We start from the raw sequence: 17,099 nt of genomic DNA on the forward strand, positions 1-17,099 counted from the left end.
TGTTATGTGTCTGAGGTGGGATTTGAACTCAGGTCCTCCTGACTCCAAGGCCAGTGCTCTATCCACTGTGCCATCTAGCTGCCCAATCTATGCATGTATGCATGCATGTTTGTATGTATGTATGTATGTATGAAAGTAATCTCAGAGGAAAGGCACTAGCAACCAGGAATATTGGGAAAGTCCTCCTAAAGAAGATGAGATTTGAACTGAGTCTTGAAGGAAGACTCAGAATGGCTTTTTATTAGGAGGGAGAACATCCCAGCCATGGTGGAGCAGCCATTTACAAAGGCATGGGCACAGGAGACAGCATGTTGTATTTGAGGAACTGAAAGAAGGCCAGTCTAGCAGGATTATTGCATTCGAATAGTAAATATAAAAAGATTAGAGGGGCAGCTAGGTGGCACAGTGGATAGAGCACCGGCCTTGAAGTCAGGAGAACCTGAGTTCAAATCCCACCTCAGACACATAACACTTACTAGTTGTGTGACTCAGGGCAAGTCACTTAACCCCAATTTCCTCACCTCCCCCCCAAAAAAGACTAAAAAGGAGTCAGATTGTGATGAGTTTTAAATGCCAAACAAAGCACTTTGTGTTTGACCTTGGAGGTAATAAGAGAGCCATTAGATTACATAGGTTCCCAAAGTGGAAACTGCCTCCTGGGGGGTGCTGGAACAATCCAGGGGCCTGTAGTAGTTTGAAATGACACAATTAAAAAAAAAGTTAAAGGATTGAAGAAAGTAGATATCCAGGTGGGGCACTGAATAATTTTTTTTTTTTTAAGGAGACGGTAGGCCAAATAAGTTTGGGAGCCTCTGCTTAGAATTTCTTGAGTTGGAGGTACTGTTGCTCAGTGGTCTGATCTAAGCTTTAGCAAAACCACCCAGGCAGGATGAATTGGAATGGAGAGAGGCTTGAGGCAGAGAGTTCAGTTAGAAGGTTATTGCAAGAGTTCCAACAAAGGTGATGAGAATGTAAATTAGCATTAATGGCTGTGTTAGCAGAGAAAAGAGAACATATATAAGAGATAGTGTGAAGTTAGAAATGACAAGATAGTGTAGGGAGTATCAGGGAGCCAAGTACTTTACCAGTGTTACTGCATGCCAGGAAGGAGAAGACATAGTGTCCCTGCTACACTTATACTCTGGTTAGAAAAAGGGAATATTTTCCCACAAATAGATTAAAAATCAGGGACAAGAATGCTGAGATGAATAAAGGACTGATCATATTTTGTGGTGGGAAATAATTATTCATCAAGAGATCATCCTGGAGGGAGGGAGTTTGGAGCAGAGTGTAGAAAGGAATTGGGAAGAATGGTAGAAGGGGAGAGGAAGAAGGAAGGGAGATGGTATGTATAAAGTAGCATCATGCAGTGGGCAGAGCCAAGGATTGGATTCTACTTAAATATGCCATCTACAGCCATAAAACATTTAGCAAGTAATTTAATCTCTTTGAATCTAGTTTTATTATCTGTAAAATGGGGGTAGTATCTGCCTTTTTAATCTCATAGAACAGTCAGTCCTTTGAGTGTTAAGTGTCTACTATGTGCTAGCCAGTGTGCTAAGTACTGGGAATACAAAAAAAGGCAAAAGCCAGTCCATGTCCTTAAGGAGCTCATAGTCTAATGGGGGAGACAACGTGCAATCAATTATGGATAAACAAGATATAAACAGGTCACCCACTACCTCCTGGGCCATCGCCAGTCATCTTGACCTTTGTCTTGCCACTGGACTTCAGTGACTCTGGAGGAGACAGTGAGGCTTACAACTTTGTGCAACTCTGCCTCACTTCAATTAAATCTGATTCATGCACAAGTCATTATATCACCCTCATGATGTCATTGGTCTCCTTGAGAATGAAGGATAAACTGAAAATCATCTCAGAGGGTGAGAACTATAATTAAGAAGGAATACAAAAAGCTTCTTGCAGAAAGTGGGACTTTACTTGAGACTCAGAAGGAAGCCCCAGAAGCCAGGAGGCAGAAATGAAGAGAGACAGACTTCCATGCTTGGAGGATAGCCAGTGAAAATGCTTAGGGTTGGAGATGGAGTGACAAGAGCAGCGATAGGGCCAATGTCACCAGATCATAGAGTCTGTGGAGGGGGGAGTAAGATGTAAGAAGATTGGAAAGGTAGGAAGGTGCCAGGTTATGAAGGGCTTTAAAATCCAAACAGAGGATTTTATATTATACCCTGGAGGTAATAGGAAGTCACTGGAGTTTGTTGAATTTGAAGGAATGAGGTGGTCAGACCTGCTCTTGGAGTGGGGAAAGACTGGAGTTAATTCAGTGCTATGATATCAACAGTATCATAGCATATGTGTGCTATGTCACATAAGAGATGTAGAAACAACAGGATTTGGCAACAGATTGGATATAAGAGGTGAAAGATGTATGGAGTTGAGGATGACACCTAGATTGTGAACTTGGGTAACTGGCAGGGTGGAGGTACTCTTGAAGGTAATGGAGAAGTTAGAAAGAGGGGAGGATTTGAGGTGGAAGATGAATTCAGTCTTAGACATATCAAGTTTGAAATATCTGAAACATCCAATTTAAGATGTCCAATAGGTGGTTGGTAATATGAGACTGGAGGTCAGGAGAGAGGTTAGGGCTGGACAAGTATATCTGAGAATCACCTACATAGAAATGATAATTGAATCTATGGGAACTGATGAGATCACCAAGCAAAATGGTATAGAGGAAGAAGACGAGGGAACCCAGGACCAAATCTTGGTAGACACCCACGGTTAGAAGATGTAACCTGGATGACTTGTCAGCAAAGGTGACTGAGAAGGACCATTCAGACAGGTAGGAAGAAAATTAAGAGAAAACAGTGTCCAAGAATAATGAATCAAGATTCTCTCTCTCTCTGTGTCTCTCTCTCTCTCTGTCTCTCTTTCTCTGTCTGTCTCTCTCTCTCTCCCTTCCTCCCTCCTTCCCACCTCTCTTCTCTTCTCTCTCTGTCTCTGTCTCTGTCTCTATCTCTCTTTGTGTCTGTCTGTCTGTCTGCCTTTCTCACCCATACCCTCCTTCTTTCAAGAAGTTCTAGTCCTGGAATTCCTGAACTTGAAATTACCCATGAGGCAACTCCCAAAGCTTCTCTGGCTCAAAGACTAAGATTCTGGGACCCTACTGCCCGAGGAATTAAAAATCTCCACTCTTCTACATAAGAAGTTGGGGAGTTCAGGGTCCCTAAACTGACCTCTTGGGCTATCTGCAAGCACATCTAATTTGACATGTATTTTTAAAATTCAGTTTTATTTTATTTTTAGTTGTGAACTCTCTGCCCCCCTTCCCACTTCCCTACTCATTGAGAAGGCAAGAAAAACAAAATTTGTTACAAATATGTATAGTCATGCAAAATAAAACTCTGCATTAATCATGTCCAAAAAAAAGAAAGAAAAGAAAATATGCTTCAATCTGCACTCTTGAGTCCATTAACTCTCTATCTGGAGGTGGATAGCATTTTTCAGCATGAGTCCTTTGGAACTGTGGTTAGTCATTGTTTTGCTCAGAGTCACCAAGTCATTCAAAGTTATCTTTACAATGTTGCTGTTATAATATACATTGTTCTCCTGGTTCTCTTCCTTTCAGTTTGTAACGGTTAATAAAACTCTTCCCAGGTTTTTCTGAAGCCATTCCTATTTCTTATAGCACCATAGTATTCCATCACATTCACATACCATAACTTGTTCAGCCTTTCTATAATTGATGGGCAACCCCTTCAGTTTCCAATTCTTTGCCATTAGAAAAAGAAATACTATAAATAATTTTATATATATGAGGACTTTTCTTCTTCACTTTGATCTCTCATGGGGTCTGGACCTACTAGTGGTATTGCTGGGTGTACTTCTGCTGCAATTTGCCATTAACTGTCCATGATCAGGTGGTGCAAACTGTATATGCATTCATTCTTTCATTTGATTTCTGAAGTAGCTTTGGGTCTAAACTAGAGGAAGACCGATACTAGCCCAAAATAACACATAAGAAGAGAGATTTTAGAAGTAGTTTATGGCAAATCTGTATCCCACATTGTATCTTTGAAGCTGACTGTCACTGCTGGATAAAGTTCAAAAAAGAAGCTGGCTTAGGGAGTGGGCATTTAAAGGCATATCTGAGTATAGAATATCACACAGTGAATGAAACATAAGATATGTGTAACCAGTACAATCTGCTGAAGTCTTCGAAGGTCTTAGATTTATTTGGAATGTTTATTACACCCACATTCCAACTCTTCTAATTTTATTTCCTTAACTGTCAATTAGCAACCAAAAGCAGTTCAGCCGTTACATTCAAGAACTGGCTTTTTTTTTTTTAAAAACACATTTAAATCTGTGAAAGCTTCAATTCTCTTATGACTCTTGCTCATGGAATATAGAATCTGTGATTAGAAAAGTTCTCTCAAATGTCGGTTTCTAGGGCCAAGAATCCAGGGAAACATTTTCTTCATGTGTTTGCATTTGTTTTGCCAAGAATGTTTGTCTGAGCTCTGAAATGCCATGGTGATGAGCACCATAGAAACAGATACATGATATAATTCTTAAGTGGCAACTTGGTTAGAGACCAAAAATCAAAAACTTTTTTTTTTCTTGAACACTGTTGATAGTTTGTGTGGCAATTGCTGAAGACGTCACCGTCATCAGAAGGAGACTATCAGTCTTATCAATATGTGTATCCCCTCCAACAATGCAGATTGCATCCCATCCATACCAACTCAGCTGGGTCAACCCCCCTCAGCATTTATATTCTTTCTTCCAAAGCAAGAATAAGGATTGAAAAGGACTTGTGGAAGCATATCCACATGGACTTAGATGAATGTTAGGTTCTGAGGAGGTAGCCTTTGGGATGATGGGAAATCATTGACATTACTAAGTAATATAATTTCTCTTTACATTTTTATAAAATAAAACTAATCTTTTCCTTTTTCATTCAATAATCATTCCTCATTTAATTCACACCATTATAGAAATTCAATTCAACCCAACAAGCAATTATTAAGTACCTATGATGCTACAAGATACAGAGAGTAACACAGTCCCTTTCTATAAGGTACTTCCATTCTAATTAGTTATTCCATTCAAATTAACTTTCCATATAACTGATGTTTTCCTCTTCGAGCCCAAAAACATAAAATCTTAAATGTTTTTATGGAAATCACTTTAAATTATGACTAATTTTCTGCCTTTTAAAAAATCAATCAACAAGAATTTATTCAGTGCCTATTATGTGATACAAAGACAAAAATCAAACAGTTGCATCCTGTTTACCTAAGGTAGAACATTCCTTCTATTGGAGGAGATAATACATATAGATAGTATCTCTGGCTGGCAGCAATGGGTTCCTCATCAGGCAGAGACTTTTCCCTGACTTCTTAAATAGAATATCTTGAGCATAATTTATCCTTTCTTGCCTTATGATCATCATGTAAAAATCAATTATTATACAGTAATATTGCCCTTAGGAACCATTCAAATTTATAGAGGATTTTGCAACTCTCTTACTTGGTACTCCCGGCTACCATGGCTTTCAGACTTTTTTAGTTCTAGTTTTTTTTAATAGCTTTTCTGTTTCTTTCCTTACTATTTGGCTGTCATTTTCCCAATCTATAGCAATCTCCTTTAATCTGTAAATACTACTCCAGGTTCTATGGCTTGGGAAACCTAATGACCAAGTTTGTGATCATTATGTCTAAATAATGTGATAGAACAGAGCAAAATTTGTAAAAATAAAAGCTACTCCCCAGTTGATAAATGGTCAAAGGTTATGAACAGTCAGGTTTCAGAAGAAGAAGAAATCAAAGCTATTAATAGTCACATGAAAAGATGCTCTAAATCACTACTGATTATAATTGGAATGCAAATTAAAACAACTCTTTTTTTTTAAATTTTTTAGGCAATTGGGGTTAAGTGACTTGCCCAGGGTCACACAGCCAGTAAGTGTCAAGTATTTGGTCTGAGGCCAGATTTGAACTCAGGTCTTCCTGACTTCAGGGCCGGTACTCTATCCACTGTGCCACCTAGCTGCCCCCAAATTAAAACAACTCTTGAGGTACCCACCTGACACCTATCAAATTGCCTAACGTGACAGAAATGGAAAATAACAAATACTAGAGGGGATGTGGAAAAATTGGGACACTAATGCACTGTTGGTGGAGTTGTAAACTAGTCAAACCATTCTGGAGAACAATTTGGAACTATGCCCAAAGGACAATCAAACTGTGCATATCCTTTGATCTAGCAATACCACTAATAGTTCTATATCCCAAAGACATCAAAGGAAAGGAAAAAGGACCTATTAGTACGAAAATATTTATAGCAGTTCATTTTATTGTGGCAAAGAATTGGAAATTGAGGGGATGTCCATCAATTGGGGAATGGTTGAACAAGTTGTGGTGTCTTGATTATGACGGAATACGATTGTGCTATAAGAAACAATGAGCAGGATAGTTTCAGAAAAACCTGGGAAAACTTATATGAACTGATGAAAAGTGAAATGAGCAGAACCAGGAGAACACTGTATATGGTAACAGTAATATTGTAAGGACAATCAACATTAAATGACTGCCCCAAATGGAGTCATGAAAAATCAGACATGACTGAACAACAACAGCAAGGTGCTAGGCATTGTACTTAATGCTAGGGATACAAAAAGGTAAAAGGCAGAACTCACAATCTATTGGGGGTAACAACAAGCGAACAAATATATAAAACAATATGCAGGATAAGTAGGAAATAGTTAAAAGAAGGAAGGTACTAGAATTAAGAGAGGTTGGAGAAGGCATCTTATTTGGGACTTAAAAGAAACCAGGAAAGCCAGTAGATTGAAATGAGGAGAACATTCCAGGAATGGGGTACAGCCAGAGAAAATATCCTGAGCATTTCATCACCTATAAGATGAGGAGGGGGGTTGTACTCAATGTTGTCTAAGGTCCATATAGAAATAAAACCTAGGATTCATAACAAATTTTAAGATATGCCAAGAACTTTACAAATATTATCTCATTTGATCTGCACAACAATCCCATGAGGTAAGTGCTGTTATTATCCTCATTATACAGATGAGGAAACTGAAGTAGACAGTAATTTGTAAGTAACTTGCCTAAGGTCACACAGCTAGTAAATGTCTGAGGCTGAGTTTGAACTCAGATTATCCTGGCTCTAGGTCCATCTAGGTCCACACATAAACGGTGTGCTAAATTATTTTCCTAAATATGTTTAATATGATCTTATATGTATAGCCTATTTCAGATTGCATGCCATCTTGGGGAGGTGGGAGTGGAGGGGGAGAAAATTTAGAACTCAAAATCTTATAAAGTGAATGTTGAAAACTATAAATAAATAAATAACATTTTAAAAAATTTTAGAAAGAAAAAGAAAGAAAAAAATAATTTTCCTAAAGCATTAGTTGGACCATGTCATTCTCTGACTCTACAGACTTCAGTAGCTTCTTATTACATGGAGAAAATATCAACTCTTTGGTTGGCATTTAAAGCCCTTTACAACCTACTCCCAATTTATTTTTCCAACCTTATTATATGATTACTCTCATTCCCACACTCTGTGGTCCTTCCAAACTGTTCTTGCTGTTCTATCTACCATCTCTCTGCCTTTGTATCTGATGGCCTGTATGCTTGGGATACACTATCTCCTGGCCTCCTTCTCTTTTTTCAAAGTTCAATACAAGCATCACCTTCTCCAGGAAACCTTCTCTGATCCCTTCTCATTTGCTACTTCCCTCCCTCCCAAAATTACCTTATTTTTATGCATTCTATATGTACTTGTTTATGTATATGTTGTCTCTCTTGATTGTAAACTCCTTGAGGGCAGAGATTGTTTAATTTTTGTATTCCCAGTGCCTGTACCATAGTGTCTGGCACTTTGTAGGGGCTTTAAACATACATGTTGGCTGTTAATTGCAGAGCACTGTGCCGAAAGTTATGGGAGCAACAAAGGTTAGATAAGATCCTGCCTTCCCATATTGTCTAATAGGGAGATACAGCATTGACACCAATAACTAGAATACTAATCAGTGCATGATATGTGCATCAGAAAGATGTGAGATTTGTTGTGGAAATTTCCATGGAGGGGGAAAATCTCCCTGCCATGAGGTCTGTAAGTCTGGGGGATGAGGGGAGTCAAAAAGCAAGAAGCCAGACTGGAAGGAAATTTATTAGTGCACTGAGGAAGATTGCTTGGGCTGATAGCAGCTTCAGCTTCTTAGGGTAGAGATTGGCTTTTTATAGCTTTTTAAGCTTGTTTAGAGTGCATAGACAATCAGTGGCCTGCCATAGTAGAAAGGAAGTTGGGAAGCTTGCAATCCTTGGGATCAGAGATGTTACTAAAGGCCAGGTATGTTCCAATGGGAAATGCATTTCTCAGTCTTATCAGAATTCTCTGTATTGTCAAGAGATATCTAAGATTGTGGTAACCCCTCTTTAAAGTAGAATCTCTCTTATTTATATTGTTGTTGCCAATTGGGAGAGAAGAAAAGTATAACTCTCCCTACTCAACTGTTTTCCTCGCTCTCAGACGTATGTTTATCTGAAGAAAATATGTTTCCTCAGAACTTAAAATACTCAGGTACGTCTGTCTCCTTCACTGATTTCAAGGAATAGGAAAAAGTAATACCTGAAGGAATCAGGAAAGGTTTCTTATAGTAAGCAGCATTGGAGCTGGATTTTAAAATATGGGTAAAAAACTTTCAACAGCCAGAGAGTTAGGGAGGGTATTAAAAGCATAGGAACAGCATGAGGAAAGGCACCGAAATGAGAATGTATGTGGTATGTATAGGTGATGGCAGATTGTCCAGACTAGCAGAAGGATAGAAGTTGTAGTAGAAAGTGCAGTTTCTTTCCCTTTTTAAGAGAGCTTAATAACTACTCAGCTCACAGATTTGTTGAAAAAATGAAATGAGATAACACATTTGAGAGTGGCCAATCATTATTACTGCCCTCTTTCAATTTAGTGATTTGCTAATGGCAGTATTCTTCCAGGCAAGCCATTAGAATGGAAAACTGTTCATATTAGTCGATTTCAGCTCATTACAGTTTATATTTTAAGTTATTGGGAGAGGAATGTGTGAGTGTGTATATTTGCCTGTATGCCTACCAATGAACTGTAATTCACCTAGACATAGCTCAGCAGACTCCTAGTTTGAAGCCAGTTAGTGAGTGTATAAGTCATCCAGCATTCACTCTTTCATAGGCTATTAAATTGTAGTTTTTGATGGAAGAAGGAAAACCATGGACTGCATTTCTTGTAGCCCAATTTCCAAGACCTATAGGATATAAAAACCCTTGGCCTTATTTTAGGTACAGGTCTTCACATTCATCATCATTTATATAGCACCTACTATGATCCAGGATTGTAAGTGTTATGTGTGCTTTACAAATATTATCTCCTATGATCCTCGTAACAACCCTGGGAAATAGCTGCTATTATTATCCCCATTTTTGTTGTTGTTCAGTCATTTCAGTTGTGTCCAACTCTTTGTGACCCCATATGGGGTTGTCTTGGCAAAGATACTGCAGTGGGTGGTTTGCCATTTCTTTTTCCAGCTTATTTTCCAGATGAAGAAAGTGAGGCAAAGAGGGTTAAGTGACTTGCCCAAGGCCATACAGTAAGTGTCTGAGGCTGGATTTGAATTCAGCAAGATGAGTCTTCCTGACTCCAGACCCAGCATGTATTCACTATGTCACCTAGCTGCCCTTATCCCCATGTTACAGTTGAAGAAACTAAGACAAGCAGCTTTTAAGTGACTCGTCCAGGGTAACACAGCTAGTACACATCTGAGGCAGGATTTGAGTTCTGGTCTTCCTGACTCCAGGCCTCCTCCACTCTATCCACTATACCAGGCTACCTCTTGAGCTTTGGAAACCCAGAGGAACTTGGGGAGTTTGCCCAAAGAGAAGAGAAAAATCTCAAAGAATCTAAGACTGGGTACAGAATTTGATTTTGGATTCAAGATCAGTGGTAGGAAAGTGATATGAAGAGGAGGATAAGGAGGGATTACTTTGATGTTACAGAATCACAGAATTTTAGAGTTGGACCTACCTAGACATCTGTCTAATCAACTCATACTCAAAAGGAATCCCTGCTGTAACATGCCTGATGAATCATTGTGCAGTCTCAGCATGAAAAACTCCAAGGAGAGGGAATCCTCACATTTTGAGGCAGCCCCTTCAATGTTTGGGCAGCTCAAGCTATTAGGAAGTTTCTCTTGGCATTCTAGCCTAAATTTACCTCTTTTCAACTCCCACTCACCATTGTTACTGGTTCTGCCCTCTGAGGCCAAACAGAGTAAGTCTAATCCTTTCTTCACATCAGAGCTTTTTAAATACTTGAAGACAGCTCTCAAGTCGCACCCCTCCCCCCAGATCTTCTCTATTCCCACATCCTCCACTTTATCCTCATGGACTCAAGGCCCTTCATCATTCTAGCTGAGCTACTCATGACACTCAGTTTGCCAATGTTCTTTTTTTAAAAAAAATTCTGAACTTAAGAAATAAAACAAGCATTTCTGTAACAAAGTAGAATAGAAAAAAGAATTGCACATGAAACTGCATGTCTATTATGTACAACTTGCCTCTTTTTTTAAGTATATAATAGTTATCCTATAATTTTCTTTTTTTTCTTCCCTCCCTTCACTGTAGATGGTTACCATTACACACACACACACACATAACACCATACTATACATGCTTCTATTTATCAGTTCTTTCTCTGGATGCAGATAGTGTCTTCCTTCATAGATCCTTTGTAGATAATTTGGCTATTTATAATAGTAAATAGTAAAATATATAATAGTAAATAGCAAAAATGACTTAGTCACTCACAGTTGTGCTTAAAACAATATTGCAGTTACTATATAAAACATTCTCTTGGTTCTGCTCATTTCACTCTTCATTATTTTGTGCAAGTCTTTCCATGTTTTTCTGAAATCATCGAGCACGTCATTTCTTATAGCACAGTGGGATTCATCATAATCATATACCACAATTTGTTTAGCCATTCTCCAATTGACAGGTTTCCCGGCAATTTCTAGTTCTTTGCCGCCACAAAGAGAGCTGCTATAAATATTTTAGGGCATAGAAGTTCTTTTCCTTTTTCCCTTATCTTCTTGGGAAACAGACTTAATAGTGATGTTGCTGAGTCAAAGGGTATGGGCAATTTAGTAACTCTTTGGGTATAATTCCAGATAACCAATGTCCTTCTTAAACTGTGATATCCATAATTGAACACATTATTCAAGAGGAGGTCTAAAGGAGGTAGAATACAGTGACAGGATTACTTCCCTATTCCTGAAAGCTTTGCCTATCAACACAGCCCAAGATGGTGTGAGTTTTTGGCTGCCATATCACACTGACTTGTGTTCAGCTTGTAGTCCACTGGTATTTCCAGATTGTTTCCAAAACAATTGCTTTCTAGAATTACCAACCAACAGCTGTAAAATCCTACCTCATTTTATGTGATAGATTTGTTAGCAAAAAGCTCTGTGAAAATAGAATTTTTGTAAATGGAATAATTTTCTCCTCAAGGCAGTAGGGAGGCTGTTTATACAATACCTGTAGTAAAGCAATGCATTCTTAAGCCATTTTATGGAGAACTCACAGAAGGCAAGTACTCACACTGAGATCAGAAGAAGTGGTTCAAGGACACTCTCAACGTCTCTCTAAAGAACTTTAGTAACAATTGAGAGACATGGGAGATGCTGGCACATGACCACTCAGCATGGCATGCCTGCATCAAAAAAGGTGCTGTGCTCTATGAGTAAAGCAGAACTGCAGTAGTTCAAAAGAAACATGAGATGTGCAAATTTAGAGACATCTCCATCCCAAATGTTCAAATGGAATATTTGTGCCCAACCTATGGTAGAGCCTTATTGGTCTGATCAACCACAGTTGGACACACTGTACCTAGACTCCAACATCATGGTATCCTCTTCAACTATGAAGGACGAACAACAATATCTCCCTTGTTGAGAGGCAGACTATGGTTGTGGATGGAAAGCTCTCTCTAGAGTCAGAAAGACCTGATTTCAAATCCTGCTACTGACACAGAGCCTTGAGGCCCATCTACACTGGCAGAGGGAGTTTCCTTACTGTGAATTCCTAATACTAATGAAATCATATCTCTTCCCTCATCCTCCAAATCTCTCCCTTCTCCTTGTTGCCCCCTCCCCACCAAATCTATTGTATAAGTTTGGATTTTTGTACAGTATATTTTCTTTAAAAAAATAAAGCTCATTCATATTTTCTGATGACCTACAACAACATATTGTAATGTAGTGGGTAATGCCCTGGACTTGGACTTAGGAAGACCTGGGTTCACATGTGACCTCAAACCACTCACTAGCTATTTGGCTTTGGACAAGGCATTTAAATGCCAGGGCCTTGGTTTCCCCATTCACAAATAGAGGGGATTGGATTTGATGACCTCTGAGGTTCCTTCTAGCTGTAAGTCTAGACTCCTGTGATCTAATGTTCTCCAGGAGATGGGCAGTCAATAATTTCAGTCCACTGCTCTAATTGAGAAGATCATAACAAAACCATGCTAATGATTTTTGTGGGATTAGCTTCAGATATTTATTTTTTGTTTGTTTTGATTATTTTATAAACCTCTTGGTGGGGGTGGAAGTGGGTGGTGGGTTTGGTTTTTAGTTATTTTCATTTCTCTGTTTTTATAATTTCATAGACTTGATGTGGATCTCAAGGGGAGGCTAGGGTTTCATTACTATCTGAGCTCTGGGGTTTTTTTTTTTGCATATTTTGACTGGCTTATTTGATCATCAGAATTCCTCCTGGGATCAATCCTGCACTTGCCTGGCTCATGCTGGGTAAATCCGTGATACATCACATTCTATGGCCCCTCATTAATAACCCAGACAGTCTGGGTGCCCATGAGAGTAGCAGATCATGAGGAATGCCACAGTACAGAGAGAGAATGGGCTAACATGACTCCAAGGATAAATCAAGCTAATGATCTCATTAGGCGGTCAAGATGAAAATTAAATGTCTGTGGATATTAACAGTGAAAATCTTCCTATGAAAATGTCTTGTGCTGGCCTCCCTTCAAAAGGTTGGAGAAATGGTAGTAGCTCCTAACAGGAAACTACTAAATATATGTGGGTTTTTTTTTTTACTTTTTTTGATAATTTATTTATTTTTAGTTTTCAACATTCACTTCCGTAAGATTTTGACTTTTAAATTTTCTCCTCCTCCTACTCCTCTCCCCCCAGCCAAGATAGCATGCAATCTGATATAGGCTCTATTTATACATTCATATTAAGCATATTTTCCCATTAGTCATGATGTAAAGAATAATTAGAACTAATGGGAGGAACCACAAGAATGAAGCAATAAAACAAAACAACAAAGGAAAAGGAGAGCAAATAGTAAGCTTCCATCTGCATTTAGACTCCATAATTATGTCTCTAGATGTAGATACCAATTTCCATCCTGAGTCTTTTGGAGTTGTCTTAGATTCTTGCATTGCTGTGAAGACCAAGTCTATCAAAGTCAGTCATTGCACAATGTGGCTGTTACTGTGTACAATGTTCTCCTGGTTCTGCTCATTTTCATTCAGCATCAGTTCATATAAGTCTTTCCAGGTTTTTTTCTTTTTGAAGTCTGCTTGCTCATCATTTCTTATAGCACAATAGTATTCTATTACATTCATATACCACAACTTGTATTTCCCAATTGATGGGCATGCCTTCACTTTCCAATTCTTGGCCAACACAAAAAGAGCTGTTATAAATATTTTTGTACATGCGGGTCCTTTTCCCATTTTTATGATCACTTTGGAATACAAACCTAGAAGTGGTATTGCTGGGTCAAAAGGTATGCACAATTTTATAGCTCTTTGGGTATATTTTCAAATTGCTCTCCAAAATGGTTTGATCATTTCACAACTCCACTAACAATGCATTAGTGTTCCAATTTTCTCACGTCTTCTCCAATATTTATCATTGTCCTATTTTGTCATAATAGGTGTGATGTGGTACCTCAGAATTGTTTAGATTTGCATTTCTCTAATCAGTAGTGATTTAGGATATTTTTTCTTATGACTATAGATAGCTTTAGTTTCTACCTCTGAGAACTGCCTGTTCATATCCTTTTACCATTTATCAATTGGGGAATGACTTGTATTCTTATAAATTTGACTCAGTTCTCTATATATTTTAGAAATGAGGCCTTTATCAGAGACACTGGTTGTAAAAATTCTTTCCCACTTTTCTGCTTCCCTCCTAATCTTGGATGCATTGACTTTGTCTATGCTAAAACTTTTCAATTTAATATAATCAACATTATCCATTTTGCATTTCATAGTGTTCTCTTGTTTGGTCATAAATTCTTCCCTTCTCCATTGATCTAAAAGGTAAACTATTTCTTGCTCTTCTAGTTTGCTTATAGTATCAGTCTTTATATCTAAATCTTGTACCCATTTTGACTTTATCTTGGTATAGGGTATAAAATGTTGGTCTATGCCCAGTTTTTTGCCATACATTTTTCCAATTTTCCCAGCAGTTTTTGTTAAATAGTGATTTCTTATCCCAGAAGCTGGAGTCTTTGGATTTATCAAATAGTAGATTAGTATAGTCATTGACTATTGTGTCTTGCATACCTAACCTGTTCCACTGATCCACCACTGTATTTCTTAGCCAGTAGTACCAAGTAGTTTTGATGATTGCTGCTTTATTATACAATTTAAGATCTGGTACAGCTAGGCTACCTTCCCTTGCATTTCTTTTCATTAGTTTTTTTGATATTCTGGACTTTTTGTTCTTCCAGATGAATTTTGTTGTTCTTTTTTCTAGCTCTACAAAATAATTTTTGGTAGTTTGATTGGCATGGTGCTGAATAAGTAAATTAATTTAAGTAGAATTACCATTTTTATTATATTAGCTCAGCCTACCCATGAGCAACTGATATTTTTCCAGTTATTTAGATCTGATTTTATTTGTATGAAAAGCGTTTTATAATTATGTTCACATAGATAGTTCCTGGTTTTGTTTTGACAGGTAGACTGCCAAATACAGTAATTTTAAATGGAATTTCTCTTTCTTTCTCTTGCTATTGAGCTTTGTTAGTAATATATAGAAATGCTGATAATTTGTTACAGTAGATATGAGCTGAACCCTATGATCACTGAGGTTATAAGATTTTAGCTTTAGAGGTGAAAAAAATCTTGGAAGTCATCTAATTTTATATATGAGGAAACTGAGTCCCAGAGAGAGTAAGAGACCTGGCCACATAAGTGGCAGAGCTTGCTTTTGAATCGAGTTCCTTTGACTGCAGAATCAGCACTCATTCTCCTACACCAAGATATTTCCTTCCAGCTCTAAAATTCCATGATTTTGTGATTCTTCATGGTCAAAAATGAATTATTAGGAACTTGCTGCATCTCACACATTGTCAACATGAGTTAAATAGACTTGGGACCTTACCTTCAAGAAGGTTATAGTCTGATGGAATAATGTGGGACAACAGAAACCTTTATAGATGAAACAATGACATAGATTAGATTGAGAGTACCTAACCTTTTTTGTCTGGTAGAGCCTTTGACAGTCTAGTAGAGTCTATGGACCCCTTCTCAGAGTAGTGTTTTTCAATGCATAAAATAAAATACATGTGATTATAATATCCAATTATATCAAAATGCTGTTATCAAAATATGTTTTAAAAAACATTCACTGACCCTGGTTAAGAATTCTTGGATTTGATTTTTAAAATACAGTATTGTTATCAAATTATCATTTAAAAAATTGAGTTAGGTGTTGTGAATGGAGCCAACCATTATGGAGAATAATTTGGAACTATGCCCAAAGGGTTATAAAACTGTGCATACCCTTTGATCCAGCAATACCGCTACTAGGTCTGTATCCTAAAGAGATCACAAAAAAAGGGAAAATGACTCCACATGTACCGAAATGTTTATAGCAGCTCTTTTTGTCGTGGCAAAGAATTGGAAATTGAGGGGATGCCCATCAATAGGGGAATGGCAGAACAAGTTTTAATATATGAATGTAATGGAATACAATTGTGCTATGAGAAATGATGAGCAGGTAGATTTCAGAAAAACCTGGATAGGCTTACATGAATTGATGCTGAGTGAGGTGAGCCAAACCTATGTTGTACATAGTAACAACAACATTGTAAGGTGACTAACTTTAATAGACTTGGCTCTTCTCACCAATACAATGATCTAAGATAGTTCCAAAGAACTTATGATGGAAAATGCTATCCACATCCAGAGAAAAAACTATGGAGTCTGAATGTAGATCAAAGCATACTATTTCTCTTTTTTTGTTTTTGTTTTTTCCTCCTCATTGTTTTTCCCCTTTGTTCTGATTCTTCTTTCACAACATGACTAATGTAGAAATACGTTTAACATGATTGTACATGCATAACCTAAAAAAAAGATAAAAAATATTGAATTTGAAGGAGAGGATAGTTCCTGATTTTAAGGGAAATATAGTCTTCTCACTGATATCTTATTTCTATTTTTTAATCTTTTTTTTAAATCTTATCCTTATCCTACCAAACTTTCCACTTCCTCCCCAACACTCTCTTTCCCTTGCCCTTGGCTTGCTGTCCCTTCCTCACAACCTTTATATCCCTCCTTTCCCCCATTCTGTCTTTCCAGTGTATGGCCACAATATGAAGAGCAGCAATGACTTTATTGGGCGAATTGTCATTGGCCAGTACTCTACTGGTTCCTCAGAATCCAACCATTGGCGGCGGATGCTGAACACCCACCGGACAGCAGTGGAACAGTGGCATAGCCTACGGTCCCGAGCCGAGTGTGACCGGGTCTCCCCTGCCTCTCTTGAGGTGACGTGAAAGTTCCTGGGTATTTTATTTTCCCCCCCAAAAATTGAGAGGGAAAAAAGGCTGGCATATACACATGCACATACTATACATATGAGTAGACACACGCATATATAATCACTGGGGAATTAAGAGTAATGGACATAACTACTGGTCTCAAAATGACTACCTTTGATAAGATGCCTCAAAAGACATTCCTGTGTCCCATTTCCAGATGATGTGAACTGTGTCCATTGTTTCTTCTCTGGGACCTATTGCACACACCCTCTGATG

The 17,099-nt window shown here is 38.0% G+C and overlaps 1 protein-coding gene across 1 annotated transcript in view; it reads left to right on the plus strand.

Moving 5' to 3' along the window:
* LOC114052355 (synaptotagmin-17-like) overlaps nt 1–16,894 on the plus strand; it is an 81,410-nt gene extending 64,516 nt beyond the window's left edge. The window contains exon 7 of the mRNA XM_027874915.1: nt 16,642–16,894. Within this exon, the coding sequence (XP_027730716.1) occupies nt 16,642–16,838 (197 nt within the window). The 3' untranslated portion in view covers nt 16,839–16,894. The remainder of the gene's footprint in view (nt 1–16,641) is intronic.
* Nucleotides 16,895–17,099: the final 205 nt, after the last annotated feature.

Source organism: Vombatus ursinus, unplaced genomic scaffold (genome assembly GCF_900497805.2).
Source record: "Vombatus ursinus unplaced genomic scaffold, bare-nosed wombat genome assembly UNPS02014807.1, whole genome shotgun sequence".
Taxonomy (NCBI): Eukaryota; Metazoa; Chordata; class Mammalia; order Diprotodontia; family Vombatidae; genus Vombatus; species Vombatus ursinus.